Raw genomic sequence first — 14,776 nt, forward strand, 5'->3', positions numbered from 1 at the left:
TGGAGTGGTAAGGAAAGAGGAGTGAGGAGGCTGCAGGGGCTATAGGGATGATGGCTTGCAGATGACTTCTAAGATTGTCCTCCTAGATGGGAGGGGATCCAGAGTGTTAGAGGGGCCCTCTTGGTGCTCAGGGGAGGGCCTTTGGGATGGACAGTGGTGAAGAAATGAGCTCTCTTTTAAGGCAATGGATAAGATGCAGAAAGGGATGAAGGTTAAGCTGCGTTGGAAGAGCTAGAAGCTTTCTAAGAACTGGAAGATGGGGCACCAGGTGGGGTGGGCATGTTAGAGAACCATCTGAGCCAGTGCCTGGAGGTGGGCGCACAGGGGGGAGGTGCGTGAGCAGCAGGAGGTTAGTCTGTGTGACATTTAGGCCCAAAGACGCTCAGTAGCCATGCTGAGCGGGCTGAGTGGGATGGGAGGGGCAGCGATGCTCTGCTCCCCAGCCCCTGGGCTTCCCCAGTCCTTGCTCTGAGAAGTCACTACATCGAGGATGTTGACTTACTCACAGGATGGGGCCACCTTTGAAATACCTGGCGATGGGTCTTGAAAGGCAAACAGGAGAAGTGCTAGGAAACCATCTGGACCCAGAGCAGGACACTTAGGCCAGGGTCTCTTGGGCTTATTCTATGATGTTAGGCAGGTATTTCTTCTTTTCTGGGCCTCATTTTTCCTGTCATCTCTGTGCCTCCCCAACAGATCCAGTTTGGATGACTTTTCAGAAAAGTGTGGCTGGGGCCGAGAGCAGTTCCCATGCAAGTTTCCCCCATTCTTGGCTGTGGGCAGAGAACCCCTTCTTTGACACCAGCCCTAGTGCAGCCCATTTGAGGCCCACTTCCCATCTCCCATTGGTGTTTGATTGGAGTGGCTGCTGGGGCTTCTTCTCCATGGCAACTAACCCACAGTGTGACAACAACAGCTTCAATATTTTGATGTTTAGAAGACTTCTTTTAAAAACATGGCTGTAGCTCATCATGGCTCTACGTTCCTAGCTGAGATGATGGCTAGAGGTGGGAGGCAGGTGTTCAGGATGATGAGGGTCAGCTCTGTCTCTGGGGACCCTGTCCAGCTAGCTGCTTTCCCTGCATGCGGCGGTGGATCCTTCCTGCCCCCTCCCTGCTGGTTTCTGGCTTTGTCTTCTCTTCCCTGATCTCACTGGGATGAAATTGGCCTCATCCCTCCTTCCCTTCTCCTTGGTGGCTCTAATTTCTATTCCCTCCCTTTGTCTGATCCCCTTTGTCTTTTCTTCTCTCCACTCCCCCGGAACTCCAGACTCTTTCCCTGGGATGTGGCCTCAAACCTGGATCATTTTAGAGCCAAGAGGCCCCTCAAGATCTTTAAATCCAACAAACCTGGCTGCTTTTACACACTGGGAATTGAAGCCAGGGACCCTTGTTCAGGTCACTTTGTGTGTGATGGGCAAGGTCCGCATTCCCACTTCCCTTCCTTTGCTCAGGTACTTACTGCGCATCTGCCCGTCAAGTTCCATCCACTAGTCTCAGGGACAGGAAGAGAGATCGCAGCTCCTTAAAAAGTTCATCATCCTTAACTACCACTGCTTCCACTCCTGGGCAGTTACTTAAGAAGAAGAAGTGCACGTCCTCCTATACACTGGGCCATGAATGTTCTAGCAGTTTTTTAAACTTATAGCCCCAAACTTAATTTACATCAATGAATGAGTGAATAAACAAATTGTGGCATGAGAAGGAACAGACTGATGCTATTTGTGGTAATCTGGATGCATCTCAAAATTTTTATGCTAAGTGAAAAGAGACTGAAACTCAGCTGACACCATATGATTCCACTGATATGAAACTTCAGAAATGCCAACGGACCTGTATTGAAAGGTGCACACTGGTAGTGTCCTAGGGCAGGAAGCATGAGGAGGAGGGAGAAACAAGGCGGGAGAAAACTCGGTGGTGGTTGGTCTGCGTGCACAGTCTTGAATGGGGTGATGATTTCACAGCTCTTTTTTTTTTTTTTTTTTTTTTTTTTTTGGCAGAACTGGGGATTGAACTCAGGACTTTGTGCTTGCCAGACAAGCACTTGTTCTGCTGAGCCACCTTCCTGGCCCTAGCACAGGTCACTTTATGATCTGCTTCCATAGCATAATGTGTCTTCCTTTGCAAAAGGTCAGATGCATCCTTAATTTTAATTTTACTTTTACATACAAAGCATACTCCAATCAGAGTTCCTGAACCATCCTACATCTAGTACCAACAAAAGATTTTACCATGAACTTAACTACTTAAAGATAATTTTAGTGCAAGTATCTTGAACTAACAGGCAAAAGATCTAAATTCTTGGTCCTGCCCTGTCCCTGAGGTTCTGACCAACTTTGCAACAAAATGCTGGACTTGATCTTGAAGGCTCTTTATAGCTCCAAACCCTCCATGGAGCACCCAGGTGACCTTGAAAGGCCCCATTTGCCACAGTGTCCAAAAGTGTTTCTTCACTTTGGTAGCAAATACTTATTTTCTTTTGGCTTTCCTCTCCAGTGTCTAAATAGAAATGCCTCTCTTCATGAGTATGCATAAACAGAAGGAAAAAATTGGCAGGGCAGTGATGAGGAAGTGGTGGTGGTGGTGCTAGTGGTGGCAGTAGTGGAGCCAGAGTTAATTTTTAAGGTACATGTAGCCCTGGCTAGCTTAACCAAGAGTAAAGCATGGGACTCCCTCTCCCAGCAGGGCAGGGGAGCTTTGGGCTGGGAAACTTCTGCCCTTGCCTTTGCTGTGTGTTCTCTGTTCCTTGTCTCTAATTGGCCAGGCTTGCCTGATAATCTTCTTCCCCTGCCAGATATGAGGCTGGGGTCTGTGCAGCTGGGTGTTAGGTGTACAGTTTGCTTATGGCTTCTACTCCTGGTTTCCCATAGCAACCAGGAGAAGAAGGGATGAAGGGATAAATAATCCCACTTTATGGACAAAGATTGAAGGTGAGGTTCGATTTCATAGAGAATGAGGAACATGTTCCAGTTCTTTTCCCAGACTGGGCTTTTGCTGTGACTGCACAAGAGCATAAGTGGGTCACAGGACCCAGGTCTTCATCAAGGTTGTGCCATTGACCAGCTGCTGTCTGACAGCAAGCAAGTGTTGAATCTGTGAGCCTCCAGCTTTTCTGGAAAATGGTTTGACTCCAGAGTGGAAAAGAAGGAAACTGCTGTGGAAGCTGGATGATCGTTCCTAGACCATGTAGGCAGTCGTTCCATGTAGCCCTCATGGAAGTAAGTTGCAGGCAGGTCGTGCCCCCTCACTGCACAGCTTTTCACCCACCAATGGAGGAAAGTGAAGACATGAATGACATGGAGCCAACCCCAGAGGCTTCTGGGCATGGGCTGAGTAGAGAGCACCACAAGTGATGGAGAAAGAGTGGCAGTGATGGCTGTAGGTGGGGGACAGGGGAAAGTGTTAAACAATCCCAGGTGGAGACACTTTTGTCCCAAAGCCACCACAGTAGTGCACATTGAGGTCTGTGGTAGATTGACAACTGGTGGTCAACTTGTAACACCCAGGTGAACTGAACCATCATGGTGCTGGGTGTGGGAGGCCCACCTGAGGGCTGTTGCCAATAGCATGAGAGGCAGAACTGGAGAAGAAGAAGAAGAGAAGCTGTTGGGTGCTTTAGGAAGCTATTAGGGAGCTGTTAGTTCTCCTGGAGGAGCTTGTCATGGAGCTTTCCAGATGAACTCAGCTGTTCTCATCATTGGAGGATCTCGGGACCTTATTGTCACTGAGGGTGGCTGTGGTACTTTTCGGGGGAGCTCTGGTCTTTAGTTTGAGTATTGCTTCCTGGCTCCAGTACAGATCCCTCAGTCTGCTGGCACAGATCCTTCATCCCACTCGCACAAACTCTAGCTTCTACCACTGACCTTTGGGCCTTTCTACCACTGATCTGTGAAACAGGCCTGCATGAGACTTTATCATAGGCTCTAGGCCTCCAGTTGGGCTTGTGGGAGGGATTGTTATGAGTTCTAGGTCTTCAGGTGAACTCATAAAGGACATTGCCATGGGATCCAGGCCCTCAGCTGCATTATTTTGGTCCTTAGTGTGTGGATAGATTTCCTGTGTTCTTTATATGACTCTTTGGGTGATTGTTATAAAATAACTATAAATTATGTGTCCTGTGTTATTCTATCTGACTATAGCAAGGTCATTGGAAAGAGTGGCCCAGATGTATGGCTTAATAATGGGTTACAGAGAAGCCATCTGGAGGGGATGACCCAGCCCTAGCTTCTGTGTAGCACAGGACAAGGTGACTCTCCAATCCTAAAGATCCCACAGAAACTGAGGCCCTGGGCAGGATTTCTGTAGGAGGTTGTACTCGAAGGGTAGGTCCAGGCTTCAGCCAGGGTCAGAGTCAGGTTGAGGTTAAGGCCATGACTGTAGTGTTGGGGGCAAGGCTCAGCCCAGAGCTTAATCTGGTCAGGTGCTGAGGTTTAGTGGAGGAAGATATATGCCAAGACTGTGTCCATGCCAGACATCACTGGGAAATGAAAATTGGCTTGCAGATAACAGTAACAGAAGATGAAAAACAAAGCCAATGCCCAGAATAGTTGTCCAGCTGCACCCTCTTTGGCCTCAGTGGGCCCCATGAGGGAGCACTACAACATCGAGGAAAAAAGGACTGGACTCTCAGAGCCGAGACACAGGCTGCCTCTGCCAGAAAGACTCAAACCTGTTTAGGTTACTGCCTCAGTGTGTGTGTGTGTGTGTGTGTGTGTGTGTGTGTGTGTATTCTCTGAGGTTAAGATCATTGTTGCAAGATTGAAGATCTGAAGACTGATATGGACACTGGGAGTAGGAAAAGGGCCTAGAGAGGGAGGGTGATAGTGAGGGAGAGAAAGAACCCCTGATAAATGGGGCACAGAGCAGCTGCAGAATCAGGGATGGAGTGTTGGGGCTGGGAGAACAAGAATGCCAAGGAAAATGCAAAAGAGAGGCACAGAGTTAAGAGAGACAGTGACCCTGAGCAGAGGGCAGAGGGACAAAGCCAAAAAAGCCAGGAAGGACTTGTGTGGGGTGGGCATCCTAAGGAGCAGGACCCAGACAAAGAGAAACCCAAAGAGAGTGAGAGGAATGACTAAAGGGACTTATGTACTTGGAGGGTAGGAGAGGGGTATGGGGAGAAGAGAGAGCCAGGGAGCATAAATGAGGCCCCTAAAGTGAGGGAATTGTAATGCAGAGGGTGCCAAGGAGCCTGAGAGAGAAAAACATAAATATAAGAGCCAAGAGAGACAAATCCAGAGGAATCTAGAGGTATCATGCCCAAAGTGTATAGAGAAGCGGGTCTCTCCTTGAGAATCTGTGAGAGAGATATTTGATAGAAATCCAGAGAAAAGACCAAGAGTGAAAGATGGAGTTGGATTATACACAACATGAGGAAGAGAGAGGAAAGAGGTGCACAGAGGTGGGCATAAGCAGAGCTATAGAGCCCCGACAGCCCCTACCATGGAGCTCCAGTGGCCTCACCCATCCCTAGGAAAGAACTTACTGCATCGTGGAATACAAGAACTACTGTGTGATGAGTACCCACTGCAGATCGAGCACTGGACCTGGAGCCTGTTTTTCTCATCTTCATGTCAGTACTATTTGCTGTTGTGTCCTTCACAGGACTGACCTCCCACAGGATGGAGGAAGTGTCTCACAGGGTATAGAGTAAGTTCTGGGGAATCCATTCACTAAAGAATGGGTGCTAGAATGAATGAATGGAGAGCTGCTTGCTTGAGTAACAGAAGCAAGTGATAGAGAATTGAAGGCAGGTTTCAGGATGATCCTGATTATCTCCTCTGGGAACTGGGACAGAATGTCATAGGTCAGACAACAGAATGATTGAAATCATGCTTGTGGTGACGGTAGTGTGATGATGGTACCGTGGTATGACATTGTCTCCATCTGTGCTTTCATAGTTCACTTAGCACTCTTGTGAGCATGTGACCTGCTTCTTATTTAATCATCACAGCTATCTTTGACATAGGCACAATTCTGGTATCATCTTGTAGACTAGGAAGCTGAAGCTTATGTGGTTTGTCCAAGGTCATGTAGCTGACAGACGTGGATCCAAGATTGAAAGTAGTCTACTCTACTACTGAAACTGAGCTTTTAACCTCATTACACTTCTGCTTTCCCAAGAATAATGCCATGTATATGTTTGTGCATAGTTTGGCTTGTATGGTTTTGTTTAAGCTTATTATGTGTTCCTACAGTGGTTTGCTAGAAAGGATTATCACTAGAGTTGCTGTTGCCATTTAAGGAATAAGAAAACAGAATTAGGCAATGGATGTGAGAGCAAAGCTCACAGGTAACATAATCTGCACTGGTACTGGGTCAGAGCCTTTCCGAGGACAGAAAGGTGCCACTGGGTGTAAACTTGTCCCTGGATTGAGCATTCCAGGCTTAGGCGACCAGGTGGATGTATGGTGCTTGGCTGGAGTGCTGAGCAGTCAATGCAGGATGTCCAAGGCAGACTCTCAGGAAAGCAGGCGCTCAGGGTTTCAGAACTGAATTAGTACATCTGGGTTTAAATCCTGTCCCTAGCCAATGCCTTACTCAACTACTCTGTGCCTCAGTTTCCTTGTCTATAAAGTAGACAATAATAAGTTTTCCTTTTTAGTATTGCTATGGGCATTGACTTAAGAGTTGTACATCACTTAAGCTAGTCTCACAGGGTGCTAAGGGTTTCATAAGTGTTGTTAAGTCAATCAAAGACATGAGTAAAGGCAGGAAGAAGTGTCCTTGCTAGGAATGGGATGTGAATTAGTGAACTTGAGTGAATCAGAACGCTGGACAGCTCCCAAGCTTTCTGCTCCCATCTGCTGGAAAGTTCTTTGCCAATGAAGCTGGTGTCACCCCTCTGTTTGTTTATTTATTTATTTATTTAAATTTGGGATCAAACCGAAGGGTGCTTCACCACTCAGCCATATCTTGAGTCCTTTTAAAAATCTTTTTCTTTTTCTTTTTGCAATAGAGGGGATTCATCCCAGAGCAAATCCCAGACCTGTAATTTTTTTGAATTTTAATGCAGGACAAATAGATATTAATGAATAAAAATATAAAATATACTCCTTTGTGAAAAAAATCAAACAAAATTTCATAACAATATAATTAGAGAATAACAGCATTTAATATCTTGCATGTCATGACCTTAAAAGAGTAGCCAAGCTGGGGAGATGGCTCAGTAGAATAAGCGCTTACCTGGCAAGCACAAGGGCCTGAGTTCAGTCCCTGGTTCTGCCAGAGAGAGAGAGAGAGAGAGAGAGAGAGAGAGAGAGAGAGAGAGAGAGAGAGAAAAGTGCAGGGGAGAAAGCTTATGGGCAGGGGAGAGAGCTCAGTAGAATGAGCACTTGCCTGGTAAGCGCAGGGTCCTGAGTTCAATCCCTGGTCCCACAAAAAAAAAAAAAAGTGATCAAAATTTACTCAGGCCTTTTTATTTTTATTTTGTGACAGGGTCTCAGCAAGTCACTAAGTTTCCCAGGCAGGGCTTGAACTTGCATTGCTTCTGCTTCAGCCTCCTGGCTTCATCCTTTGTTCTTAATTTTTGGGATCTGCCTCAATGCCTTTGATGTCTTTTCTCTGAAGGAGGGGAGAAAGTTCTTCACCTGAAGGCCTGTCTTTCTGGAGATGGAGATGAGGAGGAGAGTGCCCACTACCAGGGATCTGTCCCTTTCAGGATGTAGAACTATATCATATGCTTATTTGGGGTGGGGGACCCAGGGAACTCATATTAAGAGTGGCTTGGTGCTTTTTTTTTTTTTTTTTTTTTTTTTTTTTTTTTTTTTTTTTTTTTTTTTTTTTTGTAGTATTGAGGATTGAACTCAGGACCTTGTGTTTCCCAGGCAGGTGCTTCTACTGCTGAGCTGTCTCCCCAAACCCTCAGAGTGGCTTGGGAATATGGCTTCTGCTGTCCCCTTACTCCAGAGCTGCTCTTATCCCCTTAACCCATATCTACTCAAATCCTCTCATATGAAGAACTAACCACAGTGGTTCTCTGTGACAACTGAGACTTGGAGAAGCCCAGTAGCATTTCCAGAGAAAAACCATTGTCAAGTGAGGAGATTTGCCCCTTTTCTAAAACACATTGTCTCTCAAGGAATACTACTCTTGGTGTAGGAATGGAGCCTTCTATGGGTTTTCAGCCTCTCTCATGACTGCCTTCTTTGCTACCTTGTTTTTTTTTTTAAATTATTTATTTATTTATTTGTGTGTGTGTGTGTGTGTGGCCAGCTCAGCCCACCAGGGGGCGGGGCTGGCTGGCATGTGGTGCTGGGGGATTGAACCGTGGTCCCTGGGCTTTGCTAAGCTTGTTCTAAGTAGGTGCTTTAGACCACTGAGCCATCTCACCAGCCCCATTCTTTGCTACTTTGTTTCGCTGTAACATCTGGGTGTGGTACAAGAACAATGCTTTCTTACAGTTTCCATCTATACTCACAGGTATCTTCAGTAGTTAAAGTCTACCTCAGTCAAGTAAGTGTCCTCTGCCCTCAGAAATTCCTGTTAGGGCTGCCTATGCAGAGCCCTCCCTGTTCATGCCCTTCTCTGCTTCTTTCCACAGAGGAGATGGCAGAAGGGAAGAATGCCATCCTCATCGGAATGAGCCAGTGGAATTCAAATGACCTCGTGGAACAGATTGAGACCATGGGAAAGCTAGATGAGCCTCAAGGTGAGATTCAGCCTCTCTCATGCTCAGGGTGTGCACAAGGCTGTGCTGTAGGGTGGGAGTAGGGCTGCCAGTTGGGGCTTGGACTTGAGTGGTATATGAAGAGTCATCCATCTGGGTGCCTTCCTTCACAGCATCCCTGAATTCTATCACTTGCAGGAATTCTTTTGGGGACATCTTTGGGATTTGAGATAGTAAAACAACTTCAGGGTATTTCTACAGGTCTTCTTTTGTTTGAGATCATAGATAATTTTTTAAAAAATAGTTTTATTGAGAAACAAATAGCAATGAAACAGTTTCAAAACCGATAACTAACACAGTTTCAATAATTAATACATTGCATATTGTTGTATTAGCGGTTATTCATTGTACAAAATGCAGACATGATATCCTGTCCATAAACACTATTAGAACAGATCTCTGTATTCATTGAATTAAGAGAATGCAGCTGTTTATCTATCTTAACTATTTTGAACATACAGATACAAAATGGTTGTTCATTTGTATCCCCCTTTTCTGTTTAGTTTTGTCAGAGAAGGGTATTCCATTGTCATTTAAATATTTTAGGTGTGTGAATTCAGCAAAGTATTCCAATATAGTCCAGTAGTCCATAATAGTAGTGGGTTTTCTATAAGACTGGCAATGTCAGAAGTTGTAGACTTGAGCCTTTTACAGCTCAGCATATTAATATGGCTTTACTTTTTATACTTCATTTTTATACTTTTCTGTTGGATGGTTAAGATCAAGATAAAGCAAGACCTATATAACAAGAAATGTAACTTTTGTATCTGATAAGGTCAGTCAAATCCCTTCAGGAATTATCCTGAAACCCTGTACTGCAGTTTGTAGGTCCTTTGTCAGCCATGTGGATGAGTCACGGCCATTGCTTGACCAATTTGTTCTCTGTGAAAGCCTGAGAGAATGTTTTCTTTCCATATGACTCTCCTTAGGCACACTACATCATTGATCATTTTCCTCTGTGGCCGCATAATCTCCTTGAGATCATAGATAATTAAAGGCAGGTACTGGTCCAAATCCTTCCCATGCCACGTCTGTGGGGTTGGAATCTGCTCTGTAAGGGAGATGGCATGTAAAGGAGCCTTTGTGCAGGGACAAGAGCTGAGATCTTAGGGAAGAAGGCCAACAGTGAGGATCTGGACTTTTGGCTGAGCTGTTGAAGGAAGAGTGTATGACTGAAGATTCATCCAGTGGAAACTTTTTATGGAGGGACTTTGGGCCAAGTACTTGGTCAGCAGATAAAATCGGTTTATATTTTTAGGCATCCAGCCATCTATTCATTTTTCTATTTTAAAAATCACCAACAGAATACGTATAGAGCATCTCCTGTGGGTAAGGGCTTGGCAGGAGGGAACACAGGTGATTTAACTGAGGCTTCCTCCTTGTCATGCAGGACACAGTGTATGGCAAGACATAGGCATCAAACTTAAGCTGAGGGTTGTTGGCCCAGAGAACTGAGATGTGACTTTTAGAAAGAGGGAGGAGAGAGGATCCAGGTGAAAAGCTCAGCCTTTGAGAGTTGAGTGGAGGAGAGGCCGGGGAGATGGTTCAGTGGAATAAGCGCTTCCCTGGCAAGCACAAGGGCCTGAGTTCAATCCCTGGTTCCGCAAAAAAAAAAAAAAGGAAAGTTGAGTGGAGGATATAGTTGAGGAGCTCAGAAAATATAGGCGCTCATGTGGGTACCTGAGGCTCAGAGAGCCTCACCTGAGTGTTGCATTTGATGAAGGTGGCACTGGAAGAGAACCAGAGCCACAGTTGGAATCCCATCAGAGATACTAACTTTTGAACCTGTAAACCTCAGATCAATGTTCCCCTTCTGTAGTGCTCTTCTTCCTTGCTTTTTTCTTAATAGTCTTGTCTCATTCATGTTGCGATGACAGAATGAATACCTGCCACTGAGTAATGCAGAAGGAAAAGAGGTTTGTTTGATTCATGATTCTGGTGGCTAGAAAATCCAAACGGCTTGACACTGGCATCTGGTGAGAGCCACTGTCTGCACCACAGCATGGCAGGTAGCGTCACAAGGTGGGAGCAGGTGAGAAAGTGGCAGGTGGCGTGAGCCGAGGAGATTACATGGCAAGAGAGAAGGTAGGAAACCAGGAAGGTTAGTGCGGAGGATGGAACCCACAGCCTTGCGCATGCAGGACAAGAACTCTACCACTGAGCCACATCCCGAACACCAGACCCCATCTTATTATCATAACTTCCTTTCACAAACACTTACACTTACCCACTCCTTTGAGTCTTAACCCACCCCACGAGACTAGCATCAATCTTTTCATAAGGGCAGTTGTAACCCAGTCACCTGCTACTAGGCAATGTCACTTAAAGGCCCTACCATCTCTCAATATTGTTACCCTGGGGACCAAACTTCCAGCACATAGACCTTTGGGACAAACTGTATCTAAAGCATAACATTCATTTCCTCTTCTCCTTCCCTTCTTGACTCCAACTTTCCACAGTCATGCTCTGGGGCCAGAGTTGCTAGCTGGTCAGGGCTATCCTACCAGGAGTTAGCCAATGGCCCTGGCCCAGTTCAAGAGGATGGCTATCTCACCACGGCATCTGCTCTCTTTCTAATTCCCTACAGGCCTCCTTGCTTCAGGGTCCTCCCCCTGCCAGAGCACCTGTCCTGAAAAATGGATGTGTCTGGGACCATTTTCCCATTTTACAAATGAGGAACTCCAGAGAAGCTATGTTTTGCCCATGGTCCTCCTTGGCTCCTGATTCTCAGTCTAAGGCCTCTGCTCGCAAATGAGATAGGCATGGCTCAGTCATGAGTTTGGGCTCCATAAAGTTTAGGTTCAAGAAGCCCAGAGTCTTATAAGGAGAGGTATCCTGAGTCACTGTCACATCCAAGGAAGAGCTAGCTGGCACCTGGCTTCTGAGGCCAGTCCAGAGGCATGTCCTCTTGATAGCCATGAATTTACTAATGGGTTCTTGGTTCACTCTTTTCTTCACCACACAACCCCCCAAAGAGACTGTCGATTCCATGGCACACTCCCTGACCATGCTTAGTACCACAAAAAGACAAACCCAGATTTATGCTCCCCACTCATCTGACCATCCTCTTCTTGCTCCCACTTCCACTTGCCTGCTAAGGAATCTCTGACTCAGACACAGTGTGAGCTCAGGAGGGGCTGAGCAAGAGGCGGTGTGAGCTGGAAGGTGAGAAGGAAGGAGGGAAGGGAGCAGAAGGGGAGGCCACGGGAGAGGCAGAAGCAGTAGTCTTGGAAGGTGAGAAGTTTGGGTTGTGGCTTCAGCCATGACACTCTGTGGCTCTGTTGGTAAGGAAAGTCCCATTCTTTCTCTGAGCCTCAGTTGTTTTGTCTGCAGAGTGGGGAACTAGTATAAAAGTTATGACAATGAAATGAGACAATGCTTGCAAAATGCATTTGGTAACAGTTCATTCCAATGGTGGAGGAGGAAGATAAGAGGGAACAGTCCTACATAAGAACAGCTCAAAAGATACTTTGTGGTGCTGATACTCAATTGCATCAGGGCCTTGCTTGCCTGAGTCTGAGAGCTGATGTGTCCTCCTAGCACAGAACAGGGAAAAGGAGGCAGGGAATACAGGATGAAGAAGAGCAAGCCAGCAGGATTTCCAGGGTCTCCCGTGTTCCATTGCCCACAAATTCATAATGTGAAACCCTGCAACACAACAGAACATCCAGGTTAATTCCCTTCATTTCAGCAATCATTTATGGAGTCCTTACTGGGGCCCAGTTTTGAGTGGGATGTGGGGGAAGTGAAGATGCATAGGGTGGCATTGGCACTTCATAGGAGCCTGCAGCAGAGCCCAGGTAACTGCAATAAAATAGGCTGAGCCAAGCCCTGAAAGCAGGTGACTCCAGGGAATATTTTGAGGAGAGGAAATTTTGAAAACACTTTGCTGAAAAAAAAACTGCAGTGCAAGTTGGTGGTATAAACAGAACTGACACTTGTGCTTCCTTTAAGTTCCCTGCCCTTAAATTAAGACCCAATTAAAAAAAAAGACCCAATACTATTATGGACTACTGAACTCTTTTAGATTATTTTGCTGAGTTAATGCACCTATAATATTCAAATAACGGAACTTAACAAAAAAAAGGTATACAGATGAATGTCCATTTTGTATCTGTGTATTCAAAGTGGTTGGGATAGATATATAGTTACATTCTCTTAATGAATAGAGTGATTTGCTCTAATGGTGTTCGTAGATAGGATATCATGTCCGCATCTTGTACAGCAATTAACCACTAGGAAGAATGTATGCAATGTGTTAATTATTGAAACTGCCCTACCAATTTGATTTGAAACTGTCTCATTGCAATTTGTTTATCAATAAAATTATGAAAAAAAAAAAAAACAAAAAAACACAGGGCCGGCAAGCAGGCAAGCAGGCTAGGGGCTGGGAGTTCAGTCCCCAGACCTGCCGTGTTGGCCATGCCCCGAGCGCATGCTGACGCAGCAATGGAGACTGGGTGTGGTGGCATGTGCGCCTGTAATCCCAGCTCTTGGGAGGCTGTAAACAGGTGTATCACTATGAGTCCAATCTAGTAGTGAGACCCTGAACACCCTGTACACCCTTCCCTAAAATACGAAAACAGAAACCAAAACCAAAAAACCACCAAAACAACAACTACAACAAAAACCCCCACAGGGCTCCCACCAGGCAAGGCCTCTCATGGCTGACGTTCTGGCCAGTTGTATTTCCTCCATGAGCGCCTCAGATACCTCTCCCAAAGGTGTCTCCTGGCTCCAAGTGCTTATTTTTGGCAGCGCCCTTCCTGGATGTCATAGAGACGCCTCACGCTCTACAAATTCCTGACAGGGCTGACCTTCTCCCTCTGAAACCTGAATTGTGCTCTATGGTCCATCTTTTCTGTCCTTACCTCGTTAAATCATAGATCCCATGGCACTTTCTGACTGTTCTGCTAACTTCGGCTCTTGAGGATGCTGATCTGGGGTAGTGTGCGCATGCGTATGCATATGCACGCCAACCATACTTTGTCGGTTCTACTTTTTTTTTTTTTTTAACTTTCTGCAAAGCTTTATTCTGAAGGGGCTCAGTCCTTCTTGGCAACTGCCTTCCTCATGGCGGCCAGCATGTTGCTGAGCTCCTTATGCTTCCTGTTGGCGTGGATGTTGTGTCCCCACGCTTTTCTTGATGAACTTGAGGGCGCGCTTGTCCTTAGAGACCTTACACAGCTCCATGGTGCACTGCCTGTAGTGGGTGAAGCCATGTACCTCCCGGATCATGTCCGTCACGAACTTGGTGTGTTTGATAAGACGCCCATGGCAGTGGCTGTGCCTCGGTTTGCTCACCTTCTTAGTCACTTTGTGGCCCTTGTTGAGACCCACGGCTATGGAATAGCGGAGGGCTATGGCTAGTCTTTGATGGTTGCTGTTCTGCTTCTTCATTGTTTAGTGAGAACTCCTCTTGGTCACCCACATTTCTTTTCTGTGGGAGTCTAGTGCCCTACACTGTGCCAATGTCCTGTTTCATAGAATGGGTCTTGTGGCTCTTTCTGCTGGGCTACAGTATGTCTTTCATCTTAGATCTTTTGTAGGCTAAATTTACAGTTTAGGGTTTCCACTCTACTTGGATGAGATAAATTTAGACCCTACATCCATATACGGCCCAGGCTGATGTGTTAATTACTCATGTGTGACTTTTTTCTTTCTCACTGTGTATGAATGGTTTCTTTGCTGCTGTCCCCCAGTGGAATTTCGTATCATGTGTGTGTTCCTTTGTGGATGGAACAGACCTTCTGGGGTCTTACTGTAAAGCGAGCTCCACTGCAGCCCCAGCTACCCCCAGAGGAGGCCAAGTCTGTGGAACTGCCGCTTAGTTCCCAGCCCCTACCTAGTTCTGGAGCCTCTGTTCCTTGGAGTTGGGAGCCTGGGTCTCTTCTCGGTTGTGCTTTCCTCTCCTGTCATCATGTGTCTGGCGGTTGTTGTTTGTACATTCTGTATTTTAAGCTCAGTTTTGCATTTACATGTTTTCAGTGCTTTATCGCCCAGCATATAAGTATTTTAGTGGAAAGAGATCCTTCAGCACCAGCTTAGTGTACCTTATTTATTATGACTATTGTTTGACAGTTGCTGGACTTTTTTTTGGCTTGGTTTC

At 46.0% G+C, this 14,776-nt stretch overlaps 1 protein-coding gene across 2 annotated transcripts in view; it reads left to right on the top strand.

Moving 5' to 3' along the window:
• The window catches only part of Pitpnm3 (PITPNM family member 3), a 90,170-nt gene that overhangs the window by 18,656 nt on the left and 56,738 nt on the right, over positions 1-14,776 (top strand). For both annotated transcript variants that reach the window (XM_004638310.2, XM_023723315.1), the window contains exon 3: positions 8,542-8,649. In XM_004638310.2, the coding sequence (XP_004638367.1) occupies positions 8,542-8,649 (108 nt within the window). The remainder of the gene's footprint in view (positions 1-8,541; positions 8,650-14,776) is intronic.

Source organism: Octodon degus, unplaced genomic scaffold (genome assembly GCF_000260255.1).
Source record: "Octodon degus isolate 3935 unplaced genomic scaffold, OctDeg1.0 scaffold00098, whole genome shotgun sequence".
In the NCBI taxonomy this organism is placed as follows: domain Eukaryota; kingdom Metazoa; phylum Chordata; class Mammalia; order Rodentia; family Octodontidae; genus Octodon; species Octodon degus.